A 16,176-nucleotide genomic window follows, 5' to 3' on the forward strand; every position below is an offset into this window, starting at 1 on the left:
GTCATTAAAGCTCTATCAGCATATGGAAGACATTATGTTCTGACCTGCAGATTTAACCCTGTCTGAACCCTGTACGCTTTATGTCTTCTTGTGCACTGCGGTGTGTGTTTGTGGTTCACACTCACTCATGCTGTTCTATGCTCATAGCTCAAAAATACTTGCCCTTTAATCACTCGTCTGCTGTTGAATCTTCTTCGCCATGGCAAAAAGGGAAGAAAATATTTTTTTTTACCTTAATGTAATACGATTAAAAACAACCCACAAGATAATAGCAATTGATAAAGTGTGTTCTCTTGTTGTGTCTCATTTCAAGGGCTGCACCCTTGCAGACTATTCTAACTCAAACTTTCAGGAGGGAAGTTTTGTGTTAAAAATTGTGTATTTTTAACACAAATAAAAGTTGTGTTCATTTGTGAAGATTATCACAATGCACAAAACTTATAATAATCATAAACATTTCGTCACAGAGCTTATTTTCTGCAATAATACAAAAGCCAATTAAAAAATTCGTGCTTTTCTGTCGAGGGAACCATGGGTGATGCTAACTTCTGGGTTAGCTTACACAATACGTCATTATTGCAGTGCTCTATCAACTTTATAATGGTTGCTTTTCTAAAATGAGGCATCCTCAATATGCAGCCAACAAATGCAACCTCCGGAGGGCCTTCGGAATGAGACACAGCATCTTATTCACAAACAAATGACTCTGATAAGATTCTGAGTCTTTTTAGTGGATCAAAAATAATTAATAATTATAATAAGTAGTTAATTAATCATAATAAGCACGTTTTTGTCATAATTTTATTTGATCAACCTCATAATTTCAACTTTTCATGTCTTAATGATGTCATAATTACTAATTGTGTTGTTGTAGCAAATGATCTCAAGGTATGAAAAATGAATTAGCCTAACTCGTTATAATTAATTATAAATACAGTATTTGGATCAGTTAAAGGCAGATTTATATTATAGTTTTTTTTTTCAGGTGTGCATCGTGAACTTACATGGAAATTAAAACGACTCAAGAAATTATGGAGGTATGGTCGGATATCTACTATCTTCCAAATTTGTCTATCCAACGAGCAAATGTGAAGATCGTATTCAAAACCGAATCATCTGGCACTTGCTTCTGCTTTATTTGTGACATTTTGAAAGCTTATACAAAAGCCATTGAGTCTGTTCCTCTATATTGTCAGTTATCTGTCACAGTGTATTAGGGATTTGAGGTTAAATGTTGTTTATGTGGCTTCTGTCTGCATACCCTCTAACCAATACTGGCAAGCTCAACTGCTCCGGTTCTCCAGGCTAAACCAGAGAGAGAACGGAAATGATTAGACGCCAGAAGAGTAAGTGCTTCCATAGCTCCCCGCAAACTCTGTTTATTAGCCAGATAAAGACGACCAGGAGCACTGCTAAACTCGTAGTAGCTCAGGGGCGACAAGATGATGGTTCATTATCCCTCTAGTCTCTAGTCTATCTTGGGACCATAAATTGTTCAGGGAAGCTTTGGGAATGTGAGATACTACAGACGACTACAAAGCAGTAAATATGTACAGAATCTGATGTTGATCCAAAAAAAAAGAAAGAAAAGCAAAATCATTATTTGGGAAGCTTAAGTTACCGTAAGGTAACTGATGAAAGTTCTTCACTGAAGTTTAACTGATGAAATGAAAGCAGCTAAATCTTAACCATGATGGGGAAAAACCCTTAGATCACCAGGAATTTCCAGGATGGTGTGGTAAATTGGTGTAAGATGAGTAGAGGAAGTTTTTGTCCAGATTTAATGTTGGGACATTGACTCTGTGAACCAGGATGTCAAGGTGAGGGGAGTCCCGGGGAGTCCCAGGAGTTCATCAAAGCTGATGACAGGCTTCTTTTAAACACAGTGTATAATATTACAATGGACAGGGCTGTGTTGGCCATTGCAATTTCAAATACATAACTGAATTGTCACTACTAAAGCCTATACAGCAGCTACAAAAACACATTTTCTTGTGACCCATGATCCTGCTGGTTAAACTTCTTCCTTCTGTGCTAGTCTGCCATGCAATAAAAAAAGATAACTGAGACTTTTTATCTCACAATTCTGACCTTTTTTTCTCACAATTGCAACTGTATATTTCAAGATTCTAAAAAGTGTCTTGCAAATGTGAGTTTATATCTTTACAATTACCTTATTAATTTGTTTTATTCCATGGCAAAAACAAGCTTCTATACTAAGCCCAATATTCACTGCTGTCCAGCTCTGATAGAGGCTTTGAGAACGGACATCATCGATGTCATCATCTATTACTGCACTGTAAAAAAAAATTGCTGCGATTATTTAGCACAACTTAGAATCCAACATTGTTTCAACTTTAAAAAGTATGTGTTCAAGCTTGACTTAAAATATTAAGTTTAGTTAACTTTAGTTTAGTTTGGTTAAGTTGGATATTTAAGTTATCTCAACAAATTTTAACTAATCGCAGCCACATTTTTTACAGTGTGCATGGAACGGAAAAAGCAAATCCTCCTCAGTAGGAATATGAGCAGGGCTCCACTCCATGCCATCTATCGCCACTAAAATACCCACAGGACCGGACGTTGGTGCCGGCTCTCGCACATCAGACTGGTTCAGGCTCGGGGACAAATATGGCTTCTGGCGTTCACACTGGCTCTGGCTTCATGGGCCCAGTATCTGGGTCTGCTGAGGGATTTACATAAGTTAAGATGAACCACCTGACAATAAGGTGGTATTGTTCAATCATCATCAGACATTTCTGTAAAGCAGGAAGCAGATTACCATCATTTTTTCACTACACAAAAAGTGTGCCAATAGAGACCTTGATTTTGTTTGGAACATCCAGAAATAAAAACAGATCATTGATGTTTCATCCTTTTGATATTCAAAGCTTGCACCTGCCAGGGAATACTTAGCAATTTCTGCTTTATGCTCTTGTGCCTTTCATCTTCATCATCAGATCAATCATAACAGCATGAGCCTTTGTGAGTAAGATCCCAGATTTTCTAGTTTCCTCAGACATTATTATTCCTTTGGGTGGACTGTGTAATCCCGGATACACCATGTGGCATCTGGTTATGATTATTCCTTCAATGCTTTTGTAATTTAAATTTCTGTGTTAATTGATAATAATAATAATTATTATTATTATAATTATTATAATAATTATAATTATATTTTAAATAAAGTTGTCCAGTGTCCTTTGCATATATAGGACTGGATTAGGAAAATAAATTGATAAACAGAATTGTTATTTTTTGTTTCTCCTTTAGTAAAGGGAAATACATGTTATTTAATGCAGTTGTGTTTGACATTTAAAAGAGCGTGTTATGTTTCACTTTTGTGGTTACCATTGTGTTAAAGAACAATGCTCATGGTTAGGTTGTGTACTTGAGCACTAACTGAACTACTGCTAGTGACAAGTAATATTTTACATGTTCATTAAAAGTACATACTAAATAAGTATAGAATTGGTTCCAGAATCACTACTCATTACTTTTGACATTTTGGAACTTACTAAATACAATTTCAATAAAAGTTGCCATAACTCAAAAAGATTGATACAAGCTATTGTGTTATTTATTTCTTACTGTAATTTATTTTTGGTTGTCGTTGAGGCAAATCAGTTGCTTTTAGGGTGTAGTGGCAAAGTGCGCATATTTGAACACATGGATTGTCTTTAAATTATGAGTGAATCATAAAATCATTTTCTCAGTTGATTACTGTAAGTCTCTTGCCTAAAGCCGAATCCCTGATATTCAGAACAAGAGCATGTTTGCTTGTGTTCTCTCAATAATTAATGATCTTAAAAAGATCACACTCTGTAAACCTTGTTTTCACACACTCTCTCTCAGTACGCTCTGCAGCTTCTTACCACTGCCGGCTGCTCACCTACACGCCGTGACCGCTTCAAAGATCCCTGTTCCCCTGCCGAGGCCCAGAGCAGGAAGCACAGCTGGCAGCCGTTCACAGGAGAACTGAAAGTGCTTCTGCTCTCTTGTGTTCCCCATGACCTTCTAGTTTATGGGGGCCAGAAGGGAGTACTAGTTTACAGTAGCCCTCCACCTGATGACATGTCCATATTCCCTTAGAGAACCTGACTCGGAGACCTGCTTGTTTTCAACAATGTATAGCTATAGCTATCAATAAAGAAACCACGCATTGGTTCCTTTTAGTAACATGCGAGTCATTCTAGTATCTCATTTGCAACTGAAAGCAAATGAGGAGTTTCTCTTGTAAATCACTGACTGTTAGCAGACAAGAACAGCCAGATACAAGAGCTCTTTCTGTTTCTTTTCGGGTGGAGAGAGAGAGAGAGAGAGAGAGAGAGAGAGAGAGAGAGAGAGAGAGAGAGAGAGAGAGAGAGAGAGAGAGAGAGAGAGAGAGAGAGAGAGAGAGAGAGAGAGAGAGAGAGAGAGAGAGAGAGAGAGAGAGAGAGAGACTGCTGCAGATGTTTTTCTCTAAACAGTGCAGACAGTAAATCCACTGCTTGTCTCTAACTATACATTGACATATAGTTCAGGGGAGATGTTCCAGATCCCTGGTGACTTACAGTATTTATTACTGAGGTTGTTCATCAACATTTTAGACAGTCTGGAGAATGTGGATAAAAGCATGTGTATATATACAGAAAATACGATCCAAACCAAATTGAAGCGATGCATCATACTTTAGCTAACAAATCATCATCTGCATTTATCTCTATCGTGTTATCAATATCAGACTCTAAAACATAATTGATTCATAATAGAATAAATTTGTTAGAATTAAAGTAACAGCAATTCAGTGCATGTAAGGACACTCTCTTTTCAACAGTTGCCAGTGCTGAGGGCCTCATTTGGTCTTTGGAAAGTCCATTGTGCTGCAAAAGTCTGCATTTAAACGTTCTCATTTAGATGTTTTTTTTTTGTACTTTTTATTTCAGCCTCTAACTTGCCAAAATCCTCCACTATACGTGCAGAAAATCCAAAAGTCTCATCTCTTTTGTCTTAGCTAAGAGCAAATGGCCATTCATTAATCTTTTTAAATGCAAAGACCAAGTGCAACTGTGAGCAGGAAAACTCCACAGTCAATGTTTCAAAAATAAGTCATTTTGGATCCAAATAGGCTATATTTGATACTGTTTTTGTTACATATTTGATGTTTTTTATGGTAATTTATTGATTACCATAAACAAGTACAAACAAGTAAATGATATGCATAAATGCATAATCAATAAATAACAATAAATTACTTTTTAAATACACCGTTCAAACATTTGGGGTCAGCAAGATTATTTGGTAACACATTACAACAAGGTTTTATTTTATAGTTAGTGTATTAACTGACATGAACTAACGCGTGAGCAATACATATTTTACTGTATTTGTTCATATTTTTTAACGTCAGTTCATAAAAAAAACATTTGTTTGTTCATGTTAGTTCACAGTGCATTGCCTAATGTTAAAAGCCAAAAGTTACAACTTTTGATTTTAATGTATTTGTAAATGCTGAAATTAACATTAACAAATATTAATAAATGCTGTAGAAGTGGTTAATTAGTTAATGTTAACTAAAGAAGCTAACTAAGGTTAAGTAATGAAACCTTACTCTAAGTGTTACCGATTTTTTTAACATTTTAGAAAGAAGTCTCCTATGCTCACCAAGGCTGCATTTAATTGATCAAAAACACAAAAACAGTAGCTAATATTGTGAAACATCATAACAATTCGAAGGAATAAATTATTTTTTATTGTAATGGCAAAGCTGAATTTCCAGCAGCCATTACTCCAGTCGTCAGTGTCACATGATCCTTCAGATATCATTCTAATATGTTGACAGTTGCGCTGCTTATTTTTGTGGAAACCATTTTTTTTTTTCAGGATCCTGATAAAAAGATAAAAAGTTCAAGAACAGCCTCAATTTAAAATATAGATCTATTACAAACACTATACATGTATTTACTGTCTTTTTTGATCAACTGAACGCATCCTTGCTGAAAAGTTAGATTATTAGCACATAGTTCGCACATCAGCAGTGCTTAGTTCTCACTGTAGATAACACTACAGATGTCTTCTCCCAGAGCTTCACATCACAATGGCTGTCTGTGGCTTTTGTCCTGGGAAGGAGGATTAACTGTCATGGAATGATAAATGTTTAAAGGCCCTCATGGGGGCATTCACAGGATGAGGCGACATGACATGGCCTAAGAGGTGAGCAAATAGATAGTCATGTTGAAAGACGTGCACGTGATTTATTGCCTCTGTTTGGCAAGATTTCAATGTACCACTCACATATTTTGTTTCATGTGCAGAACAATCAAGATTAAATAAGTCATTGAGGTTTCAAGTTGCTTTCCTCTCTCATTTCCCCTATTCAGCCCTCATATGGACTCATGGGCTTCCTAAATCCTCTAATCTAATGTAAACTGCAGTGAATATCTATCAGCGTTGCCATCCAGTCACAATATAACACGTCTGAGTGTTTGGCAGGCTGAGACTAGACAGTGTGGGTGGCATGTGTGATCTAGAGCGCTCAAGCAAACTACACATCAATAGGATTAAAGCGGTGGGAAATAATTAATCTGTAATCCTGTTTGCCGTATTTCGTGCCTTTCGAGGAGATGAAAGGTAGATCTGTCTTTGGTAACCCATTGGCTTCTTTATTCAGCTGTGCTGGCACTTATTTAATATTATCTCACTTTACCAAATTGCTTCGCTTTTTATATTCATTATTCATGCAATTGTTTGAAAACATAGCCTTTAATAAATGGATGAGTACATACAAATGTAATTTCCTCATATAGATTTATACCCATATATGGTAGTATGGTTTGCATAAGATTTACATACGTTTGCTTTTGGTGCGCTATCGCCATCTAGTGGAAAGCATGGTACGTTGTTTTAAATTCAGTTTTAAGGAAGGGATTTTAATTTAAGAAAGGTACATGTGTTTTTGTCTCTTACCAAGGCTGCATTCACTCGTCCAAAAATACAGTAAAACAACTGCTGTTTTTTTTCAGCAGTTATTCCTCTTTAGTGTCACATGATCCTTCAGAAATCTTTTTTTTTTCAGCGTTTTTTGAGAAATAGAAAAATAGATTTATTTGAGATAGAAATCTTTCATAACTCTAAAATATCTTTAAAAGTACTTTTGATCAATTGAATGCTCCCTTGCTGAATAAAAGTATAGCAACTAGTGTATGACATGACATATAAAACATAGTAATAATATAAAGCTTTTATTTAAAAAAAATGATATTTTTTTTATATATTAGTTTTATATTTTTCAAGACTTTCATTTGAGAATGTTTTTTAAGGACACAAGGTTATCCAGAGGACAGTGTACACAGAGCAAAACATTTGCAAAGCATCTGTTTTTTCAATTTGAGTTCTCTGTCTGTCAAACTCATCATTTCCCACTGTTTTTTCATAAACATCCCTTATCATAAAATCTTTATTTCTTTTACTCTTCTTTAGAGTCTGTGCTGTATTCAAATATTCATAAATTGATTTTTTTTTTTTTTTTTTTTTTTTTTTTATAGTGAACAGACCCTTTTTAATTGGTGTTTGGGGGTTGTAAAATGCCATTTCCACAAGATGTAAAATAAATCTCTGATGTCCCCAGCGTGTGTGTGTGAAGTTTTAGCACAAATACCCCACAGATATTTTTATATAAGTTGTCACTTTTTTAGGGTTTGCAAAAAACGCAACGTTTTGTGCCTGGCCCTTTAAATTCAAATGAGCTGCTGCAGAGGGCGGGGTTTCAAGAGCTCATGTTTGTTTGTTAGCAGCTGCGATTACCAGACACACTTAAAGGAGAACTCCGGTGCAAAATGAACCTTTGGTCTAATTACACATTGTTACCTAGTCAACCGTTATCTGAGATTTGTTTTCATGATTATCGAATGTAAATAGTTTTATCTCTAAAAACAGTTTAGCCTATAACGCTAGTATAACGCTAGTATATGGGGCATGGAGTAATGACAAATAAAAATCGCTTGTTAATACCACTAACAAGGCTCAAAATAGCCCCACACTAACACGGTAGCATAATGAGGGTCCCTACATGCAAACCGAAGCATTGAGAACTTTGACAGTGTCCAAACAGTTTAATAAGAAGATATTTTATACATACAGTCAACTTCACGTATACAAGCAGAATCCATCTTGGAAAAACAGTCTCTATCAATCGATCTACGAACCACCGATCCAAATGCGCTGGACCATATGAGATTCTACACAGTTCAGCGCATTTGGATCGGTGGTTCGTAGATCGATTGATAGAGACTGTTTTTCCAAGATGGATTCTGCTTGTATACGTGAAGTTGACTGTATGTATAAAATATCTTCTTATTAAACTGTTTGGACACTGTCAAAGTTCTCAATGCTTCGGTTTGAAGGTAGGGACCTTCATTATGCTACCGTGTTAGTGTGGGGCTATTTTGAGCCTTGTTAGTGGTATTAACAAGCGATTTTTATTTGTCATTACTCCATGCCCCATATACTAGCGTTATACTAGCGTTATAGGCTAAACTGTTTTTAGAGATAAAACTATTTACATTCGATAATCATGAAAACAAATCTCAGATAACGGTTGACTAGGTAACAATGTGTAATTAGACCAAAGGTTCATTTTGCACCGGAGTTCTCCTTTAAATGACAGAAACTATTCTGCCTTTAATGTTAAAACGGAGTCAGACAAAGATGGAGAGACACAAGAAGAAGTGACAACATGCAGAATGCAACGGGACATCTCTGAATGGTTAGTTGATGAATAAATGTTGCTGATGTGGAGTTAACTATCTTCAACTAGAATATTCTTTCATGATAATCTATAAATCGCTCGTATAGGAACTGTTGTGAGATGCACACAGATTGACTTTCTATTGTATGTGAAAAGATGGATGCTAAAGTTTGAGCTGACTCTCAAATGTACTCTTATACAACAACTTTTCCTCTTCTCATCATGGACTGTGTGTTCCCGGGGGTGGGGTTTATGTACATTTAGGGTTGCTGATGTCACTAACCCGGGAGGAATGTCGTGTAGTCCCTACCAGCCGTTTGTTGTAGTCCTTTTCTTTAAAAGCAAACATCTTCCTTTGCTTTGAACTTTGAGCGTTATAACTTTGCAGATGTTGTTTATGCACAAACAGCAACATTTCACACTAACTAAAGTTAGAAAAGTGAAATCATACTTTATCACCTTTTTAACACTCTAACATTTTATACCACATTAATTATAATGATATGTCACTTGAGGTTGTGAGAGTTGAGAATTTCCACACAGAAACAGACACAAAATTAAACAGAACATAAAAAATTTAAAGGGAGGGCTTTGGCAGGAGAAAGTTTAGTTCAGATGCAGTGTTGAAGATAGGGGAATAAAGATGTCATTGAGTAAAAATACATAAAGGGTTGAAAGCAATGATCAACACAGAGTAAATGATTAGCCACCATAAAATAACATAAAATAATAATAATTAGAAAAAAAAAATTATATGGACGGAAGCTTTCTACTCTATATCAGCTTAATATACACACACACACACACACACACACAGAGAGAGAGAGAGAGAGAGAGAGAGAGAGAGAACCAAGAATGAACCTAAGCACAGGCATGCACTGCCTGTGGTACTGCACATTTATTAATATGCAAAAAGATATGGATTCCATTACGTGAAGAGGTAGTCCTTCAGTTTAGCTGAGTCATGGGTAGTTGATGCTGTAGTCGTGTGTGCTGGCAGGAGTGAGATTGGTGATTACGCTGCTCCTCAACTTCCACCCACTTTCAGCCCGCAGCTTGAGCCACTGATAGGGACAGCCGTGAAGGTTTATCAGATTCCGTGCCATGGCCCCTCCCTATCACAGTAGTGCATGCTCATAGTCATTACAAATTAGAGTCAAAGTCATTTAATATCATAAGTGTAAGCACTTCACAGTTTCACTTTGTTTTCTTGTTGTTTGGAGTGACATTTGGCAGTATGGTAAAATCACTACAGAGAACGCAGGTGCTACATGTTTTTAATCTTTTGAAAGCTGTTTACTGTTTATTTAATAGGTCTATGTTTAAGATAGGAAGTTACATATAAAAAAATATCACAGTTATTTGGTAGCAATAGTGCATTTGCATATTGTATGTAGGCTACATGTAAATCGCCTGCATAATTAATAGCCTATGTTTAAATGTTATCAAATCAATGTTATTAACAAAATCTAATATAGCATATTGCAATTATTGAGAATTTCGCTTCTAGGCTGAATTACTGTGCAACAAGCTTATTGTATCCTAACAAAACAGTTTACACATCTCATTGTTGCTTGTGCATTGTATTGTGTAATTGCTTAGCCTATCACTGAAGTCACTCAAAACACAAGTGGAATCCCGACATGACAACATAAGCTCCTCTAATATGACGCACAGCAGACTAACTTTGCGCAGTTTCACCTCTCACGTGATTAACTCTCGTTTGCCGGTGAGTTGAAGAGAGCGACCGACGGGAACTACATTTCTGCTAACTGTTCTCTTCCATTTTGTTGTTGTTGCATTTTGCATATTATCAGGTCGAGAGAGTTTGTGGTTAATATGTGATCGAAACTGCATCGCAAAACGGTCAAATCGTTACCAATCGATTTATTCGCGTTGTTCAGAAGCTAACTCATTTGGGTAGTAGTTATAAATATATTTTAATTGTACCACGCCGTAATGCTCTCGAATACCGAAAAAGAGCTGATTGTTCAGATATGGGACACAATGATTCCAGTGGCAGAAGATATTGGATCTGAAGCTCTTTTAAGGTATGCTGTCTTATATCAAACAAACATAACGCTTAGAGATACATACAAATATTTCTATATACAAAATAGCATATTTTTTACAGGTATAAAAACTCACAAGATGTTTTTCTCCAAAAACTCCTCACCGTTGACTTTTACAGTGTTCGTGCTGGGATGCTGCTTTTCTTTAAACTATGTAAAACATTGGGAATTAAACCAGTTAAAGTCTTACTTACGCTCTTTGGTGGATCCTTAATAGTTCGCCGTTCAATATTCTTAATATGAAAAGTCTTTTCAATGATTGTCTTGGCATATTTGGCATATTTGCCCATGAGTGATGACGCAAGCAACCGAGAGGGAGGAGATAGGGGTCTTGTGCTTGTCTTGTTGACCTTGTTTTCTCCCTTATTAACTGGTTTACAGGATGTTCACAACGTTCCCCAAAACAAAGACATACTTCTCTCATCTAGATATCAGCCCCAATTCAGACCATTTACGCTGCCACGGGAAGAAGATCGTCCAGGCTTTAGCCGAGGGCGCGAGGAACATAAGCACACTTGCTACTACGTTGGCTCCACTAAGCAGGTTCCACGCCTATCTACTGCGAATACATCCTACAAACTTCAAGGTGTTAATGCAACATATGTCCACTTAACTGATCCAGTACACATCAACAGGATTTATCCAAATACGTGATGTGATGTTATGTGATGTGGTATATTTTTTTTTCATTTAACTCACTAACCTACCATTTTTACATTTTTCCAGCTTCTCAATCATTGCATCCTCGTGACGTTAGCCTGCCACATGGGTGACAACTTCACACCAGTTGCACACGCGGCGATAGACAAGTTTCTTTCGGCATTCTCAGCTGTTTTAGCCGAGAAGTTCCGATGAAGAGCCTCCGAAGAAGGATCGAATGGTTCTGCAAAAGTTTTTCTTCAATAAATTAATAATAAATGTTTTGCAAAGTACGTGTGTCTTATATGCGTGTAATGCAATGGAATATTCAATAAAAATAACAACAATAATACTAATCTTGTGGCATGCACCTCCCTCATTGTACTCATTGTAATCTTTTGTGTCCGTATTGTTTATGGTTTATACTGATTTAATCCATGACAGGAATTCAGTATTATGGCTTCCTAATAAAATGTTATTGAATATACGAAACTATTCTTGACATTGACATTTTCATGTTGTGAAATTGATTATTAAATACTAATGCAAAAGGAAATAAATCACTGAGTGTTGCTCTTGATCAAGGCTGTCGGTATTAATATCTAAGGGACATAATGATTCACGTGGGTGTGGCGCTGTCCAGGCGTCAGTGCTGAAATATTGGCCGAAGTTCAAAGGAAAATGTGGCGCTGTCCGTTGTGCTGAAATTATTTAAACAGTATGCTTTTCTTTACCCGTGGGTCAGTTACTTTCTGTATACCCACAAAAGAAGTGTAAAACTTTAACAAAGCTATCTACATTTTAAAGGTGCCTTAATAGTGTATTATCACTAAGATGGGATGACCAACTTAATTTTTTCTCTTTGTCTCATATTTGTCAGTCATGCATAAATGGAAGAAACAAGATTTCTGTAATAATAAACTGAATGTTTCTTTTAAATACAAAATAACAAATCTACATATTTATCATCATTCCGTTTGTTTCAATCTTTTACATTTTAGCTTGTTCTACAGCTAGTCAGCGATATTTTAACCATGATCGTACTTTTCAACTGAATACATTTAGGCCTATTTGTTTTCACACTGAGGAGCTTTATGCTGATTCTAAGCCATTTGAATAAATGCATTTTGAAAATACGATTATTTAAATAGAATCAAATAACTGTAAATGGTTTTATTTGATTGCAGACATTTCTTGCCAGTTTTATTAATGCATAACTGATAAATGTGCATCACATTAAGTTTTTAGTTTATGTTAAATAAATAATTTTAAATATATTTTATATGCAATTCAGATGCTTAAATCTTACATTTAGGCCTAAATATTTTGGAGCGTTATTAGAGTCTTTTACAATAAAGTCCAACTGCATTTTGGATCTTCAGTAGGAGAATTTTAGACATTAAAGATTGCAACAGCTAAACATATATTTTAAGGTCTTGTAAGGCGTGAGAAAAGGGAGGAGCAGGAAGTGGAGATCAGATCAGAATGAACAAAGACCTCAAATGGCCTTCGTGATCCCTATGCAACCTTCTTGTAAGTCACTAAAGTTGTGAATATTAGCACAACTTTAGCACCACAGGATTTAATGCGTAAACCTTTTTGATTTGAAACGTAAAGACAACGAAATCATCTCAGTCCTTTATTTTTCATTATAAACATTTTCAGTTCAAGAATCTCCTCGTCCAGTTCACGAATCTAATAATACTGCCTTCTTAGGGCTGCTATAACAACAGAAATGAACTTTTGCCAAGCAGCTTGGATGTCTGGGGTGAAGTCAGTACCCATGCGTCTAGCGATCACCACGGTCAGGCAGTCAGCCAAGAGCTGTAAAAGAAGTGGGGAAAAGTAAAGCACAGTTCCAACATAATAACCAACATGGTAGCCGCGCATTGCTTTAAGACGCTAACCTGGAAATTGCCTGGGTCGACCTGCAGTTTCTCTGAGTGAAGCTCGCTAAGGGCAGTGAAGGTCTTCTTGATATTATCCATGTTTTTGAGAGCTTTCTCCAGTCCTTGAAGCACTACAATGCCGTGCGCCGCGATTTTTGGATTAGACTTGATTGCCTCCGCGTTATACAGGTTTCCAAACCCACCAAAGTACCGCTGAGTCCAAGGGTACACGACCAAGCATCTTGAGATCAGACAATAAAGACAGGTCAGGAACATTAAAAGCATTGATGTACCACAAATACTAGGCTACAACAAATACGTCCACTGGATTGAACAGTGGAAAGAGAAAATATTACCTCGTCAAGCTCTCGATGCCCACCGACTCGTAGTCGAGTTTGGCGAATACACCCTTTATCGCAGCGCGTTCCTCAGCTGTCCACTGAACCATCGTGTCTTCTTGTGGCTTCACGGCTGGACAGATGTTTAAATAGGACTGGTAGGCCGCCGCCCATGTATATCAGGCAGATCTGTTCGGCCGATAGTCCGGAGGAAAAGGCGGCAGTTGACCGATAAACTGTGAATAAACTATTGGCATTGTTTCATCACCAGAGTGTGAATTTTTCATGCTGTTTATTTGTTAAACCTGACAGAGGGAGTCTTCTGTTTATGCTGCAAATAATATAGGTCTAAGATATATTAAATTGGTTATTTTGTATTTAAAACACATTCATTTTATCAATTTAAAATTAGTTTATTTCATTTATGCATGGCTGGCAGATATGAATATAGTTTATAGTGATCCAAATGAATGGACATTTTATATGCAATCTAAATATATAATTCTTAAATTTAGACTCAAATATGTTGTAACATATGCCTATTCTATGGTCAAGAGAGAGAAAATGAAGTTGGTCATCTTACCCCATCTTATACCTAGTGATAATACACTATTAATGGCATTGTTAAAGGTTTGCACGTTTTTTCTGACAGAAAGTAACTGACCCTCAGGTAAAGCAAAGCATACGGTTTAAATGCTTTAAGCACAACGGATAGCGTCACAATTCCCTCTAAACTTCTGCCAATATTTCAGCACTGAATTCTGGACAGCGCCACACCCACGTGAAACATCATGTCCCTTAGATATTAATACCGACAGCCTTGATCAAGTGCAACACTGTCACTCATTACTCAAATAATATAAAGTCATGCCTGATATATTTATATGTGATGTATACGTTATCATTTATTATTGTAAAGAACAAGAAGATATAGCCTATCACTTAAAATAGTCGATGTGAATTTGACGGTCAGTTTAGCCTATATATAGAAATAGTCGTCTCAGTTGTCAAAAAAACTAAAAGTCAGCTGCTGAAGATTTCAAAGTTTGGTTTTCAAATTACTTCAGTAAGAACATTTAAATTTTCTCGTGATTTCGTCAGTCAATCTGAAAATTTAAGAAATGAAAATAATAGAACATTAAAAGCTGAAACTTTACTTTCACTGAAGTGGCTACTTTTAATCTCAACACTATGGAAATCATTGGGAATCCCAGTTCTTGTAGCCTACCTAATTTTCTGCCACAACATTTTTCGTTGCGTTTACGGTCATTTTCTTTAACCCTAAAACACAACACAAAATTAAATGTAAATGTGTAAACGTGAAAAAATGAATAGGCCTACTACGCACACAGTGTAAAACACAGTAGGCTACATTGGCCCCAATAGGCTAGAGCATATCATTTTAATTTAGAAAACAGTGAACTATAGGCTAAGCCTGTTATTTCAACTTTTGACATCTCTATACGCAAATATGACAAGTTTAATTCGACTCAGATCGGACATTTGTATAGCTACATTAGACCTATATAATTTGCAGCATAAACAGAAGACTCCCTCTGTCAGGTTTAACAAATAAACAGCATGAAAAATTCACACTCTGGTGATGAAACAATGTCAATAGTTTATTCACAGTTTATCGGTCAACTGCCGCCTTTTCCTCCGGACTATCGGCCGAACAGATCTGCCTGATATACATGGGCGGCGGCCTACCAGTCCTATTTAAACATCTGTCCAGCCGTGAAGCCACAAGAAGACACGATGGTTCAGTGGACAGCTGAGGAACGCGCTGCGATACAGGGTGTATTCGCCAAACTCGACTACGAGTCGGTGGGCATCGAGAGCTTGACGAGGTAATATTTTCTCTTTCCACTGTTCAATCCAGTGGACGTATTTGTTGTAGCCTAGTATTTGTGGTACATCAATGCTTTTAATGTTCCTGACCTGTCTTTATTGTCTGATCTCAAGATGCTTGGTCGTGTACCCTTGGACTCAGCGGTACTTTGGTGGGTTTGGAAACCTGTATAACGCGGAGGCAATCAAGTCTAATCCAAAAATCGCGGCGCACGGCATTGTAGTGCTTCAAGGACTGGAGAAAGCTCTCAAAAACATGGATAATATCAAGAAGACCTTCACTGCCCTTAGCGAGCTTCACTCAGAGAAACTGCAGGTCGACCCAGGCAATTTCCAGGTTAGCGTCTTAAAGCAATGCGCGGTTACCATGTTGGTTATTATGTTGGAACTGTGCTTTACTTTTCCCCACTTCTTTTACAGCTCTTGGCTGACTGCCTGACCGTGGTGATCGCTAGACGCATGGGCACTGACTTCACCCCAGACATCCAAGCTGCTTGGCAAAAGTTCATTTCTGTTGTTATAGCAGCCCTAAGAAGGCAGTATTATTAGATTCGTGAACTGGACGAGGAGATTCTTGTACTGAAAATGTTTATTGCATAATGAAAATAAATGACTGAGATGATTTCGTTGTCCACTGAGTTGTCTTTACGTTTCAAATCAAA

The 16,176-nt window shown here is 36.8% G+C and overlaps 3 protein-coding genes across 3 annotated transcripts; 2 read left to right on the forward strand and 1 right to left on the reverse strand.

The window, feature by feature from the left end:
• The first annotated feature begins 9,921 nt into the window (after positions 1-9,921).
• Positions 9,922-12,378, forward strand: hbae4 (hemoglobin alpha embryonic-4). Its single transcript, XM_079594965.1, has 3 exons — positions 9,922-10,776; positions 11,179-11,383; positions 11,524-12,378. The coding sequence occupies exons 1-3, from the start codon at positions 10,685-10,687 to the stop codon at positions 11,650-11,652; spliced, it is 426 nt and encodes a 141-aa protein (XP_079451091.1). The 5' UTR covers positions 9,922-10,684; the 3' UTR covers positions 11,653-12,378.
• A 701-nt stretch (positions 12,379-13,079) lies between these two features.
• Positions 13,080-13,773, reverse strand: LOC306989942 (hemoglobin subunit beta-like; the record flags this gene model as incomplete). Its single annotated transcript, XM_079596055.1, has 3 exons — positions 13,080-13,260; positions 13,344-13,566; positions 13,682-13,773. The coding sequence occupies 3 exons, from the start codon at positions 13,771-13,773 to the stop codon at positions 13,132-13,134; spliced, it is 444 nt and encodes a 147-aa protein (XP_079452181.1). The 3' UTR covers positions 13,080-13,131.
• Positions 13,774-15,421: 1,648 nt separating this feature from the next.
• On the forward strand, positions 15,422-16,063 carry LOC306989954 (hemoglobin subunit beta-like; the record flags this gene model as incomplete). The annotated part of the gene is made up of 3 exons (XM_079596067.1): positions 15,422-15,513; positions 15,629-15,851; positions 15,935-16,063. The coding sequence occupies 3 exons, from the start codon at positions 15,422-15,424 to the stop codon at positions 16,061-16,063; spliced, it is 444 nt and encodes a 147-aa protein (XP_079452193.1).
• Positions 16,064-16,176: the final 113 nt, after the last annotated feature.

The sequence above is a fragment of the Phoxinus phoxinus genome (assembly GCF_949152265.1).
Source record: "Phoxinus phoxinus genome assembly, chromosome: 21".
Lineage (NCBI taxonomy): Eukaryota > Metazoa > Chordata > Actinopteri > Cypriniformes > Leuciscidae > Phoxinus > Phoxinus phoxinus.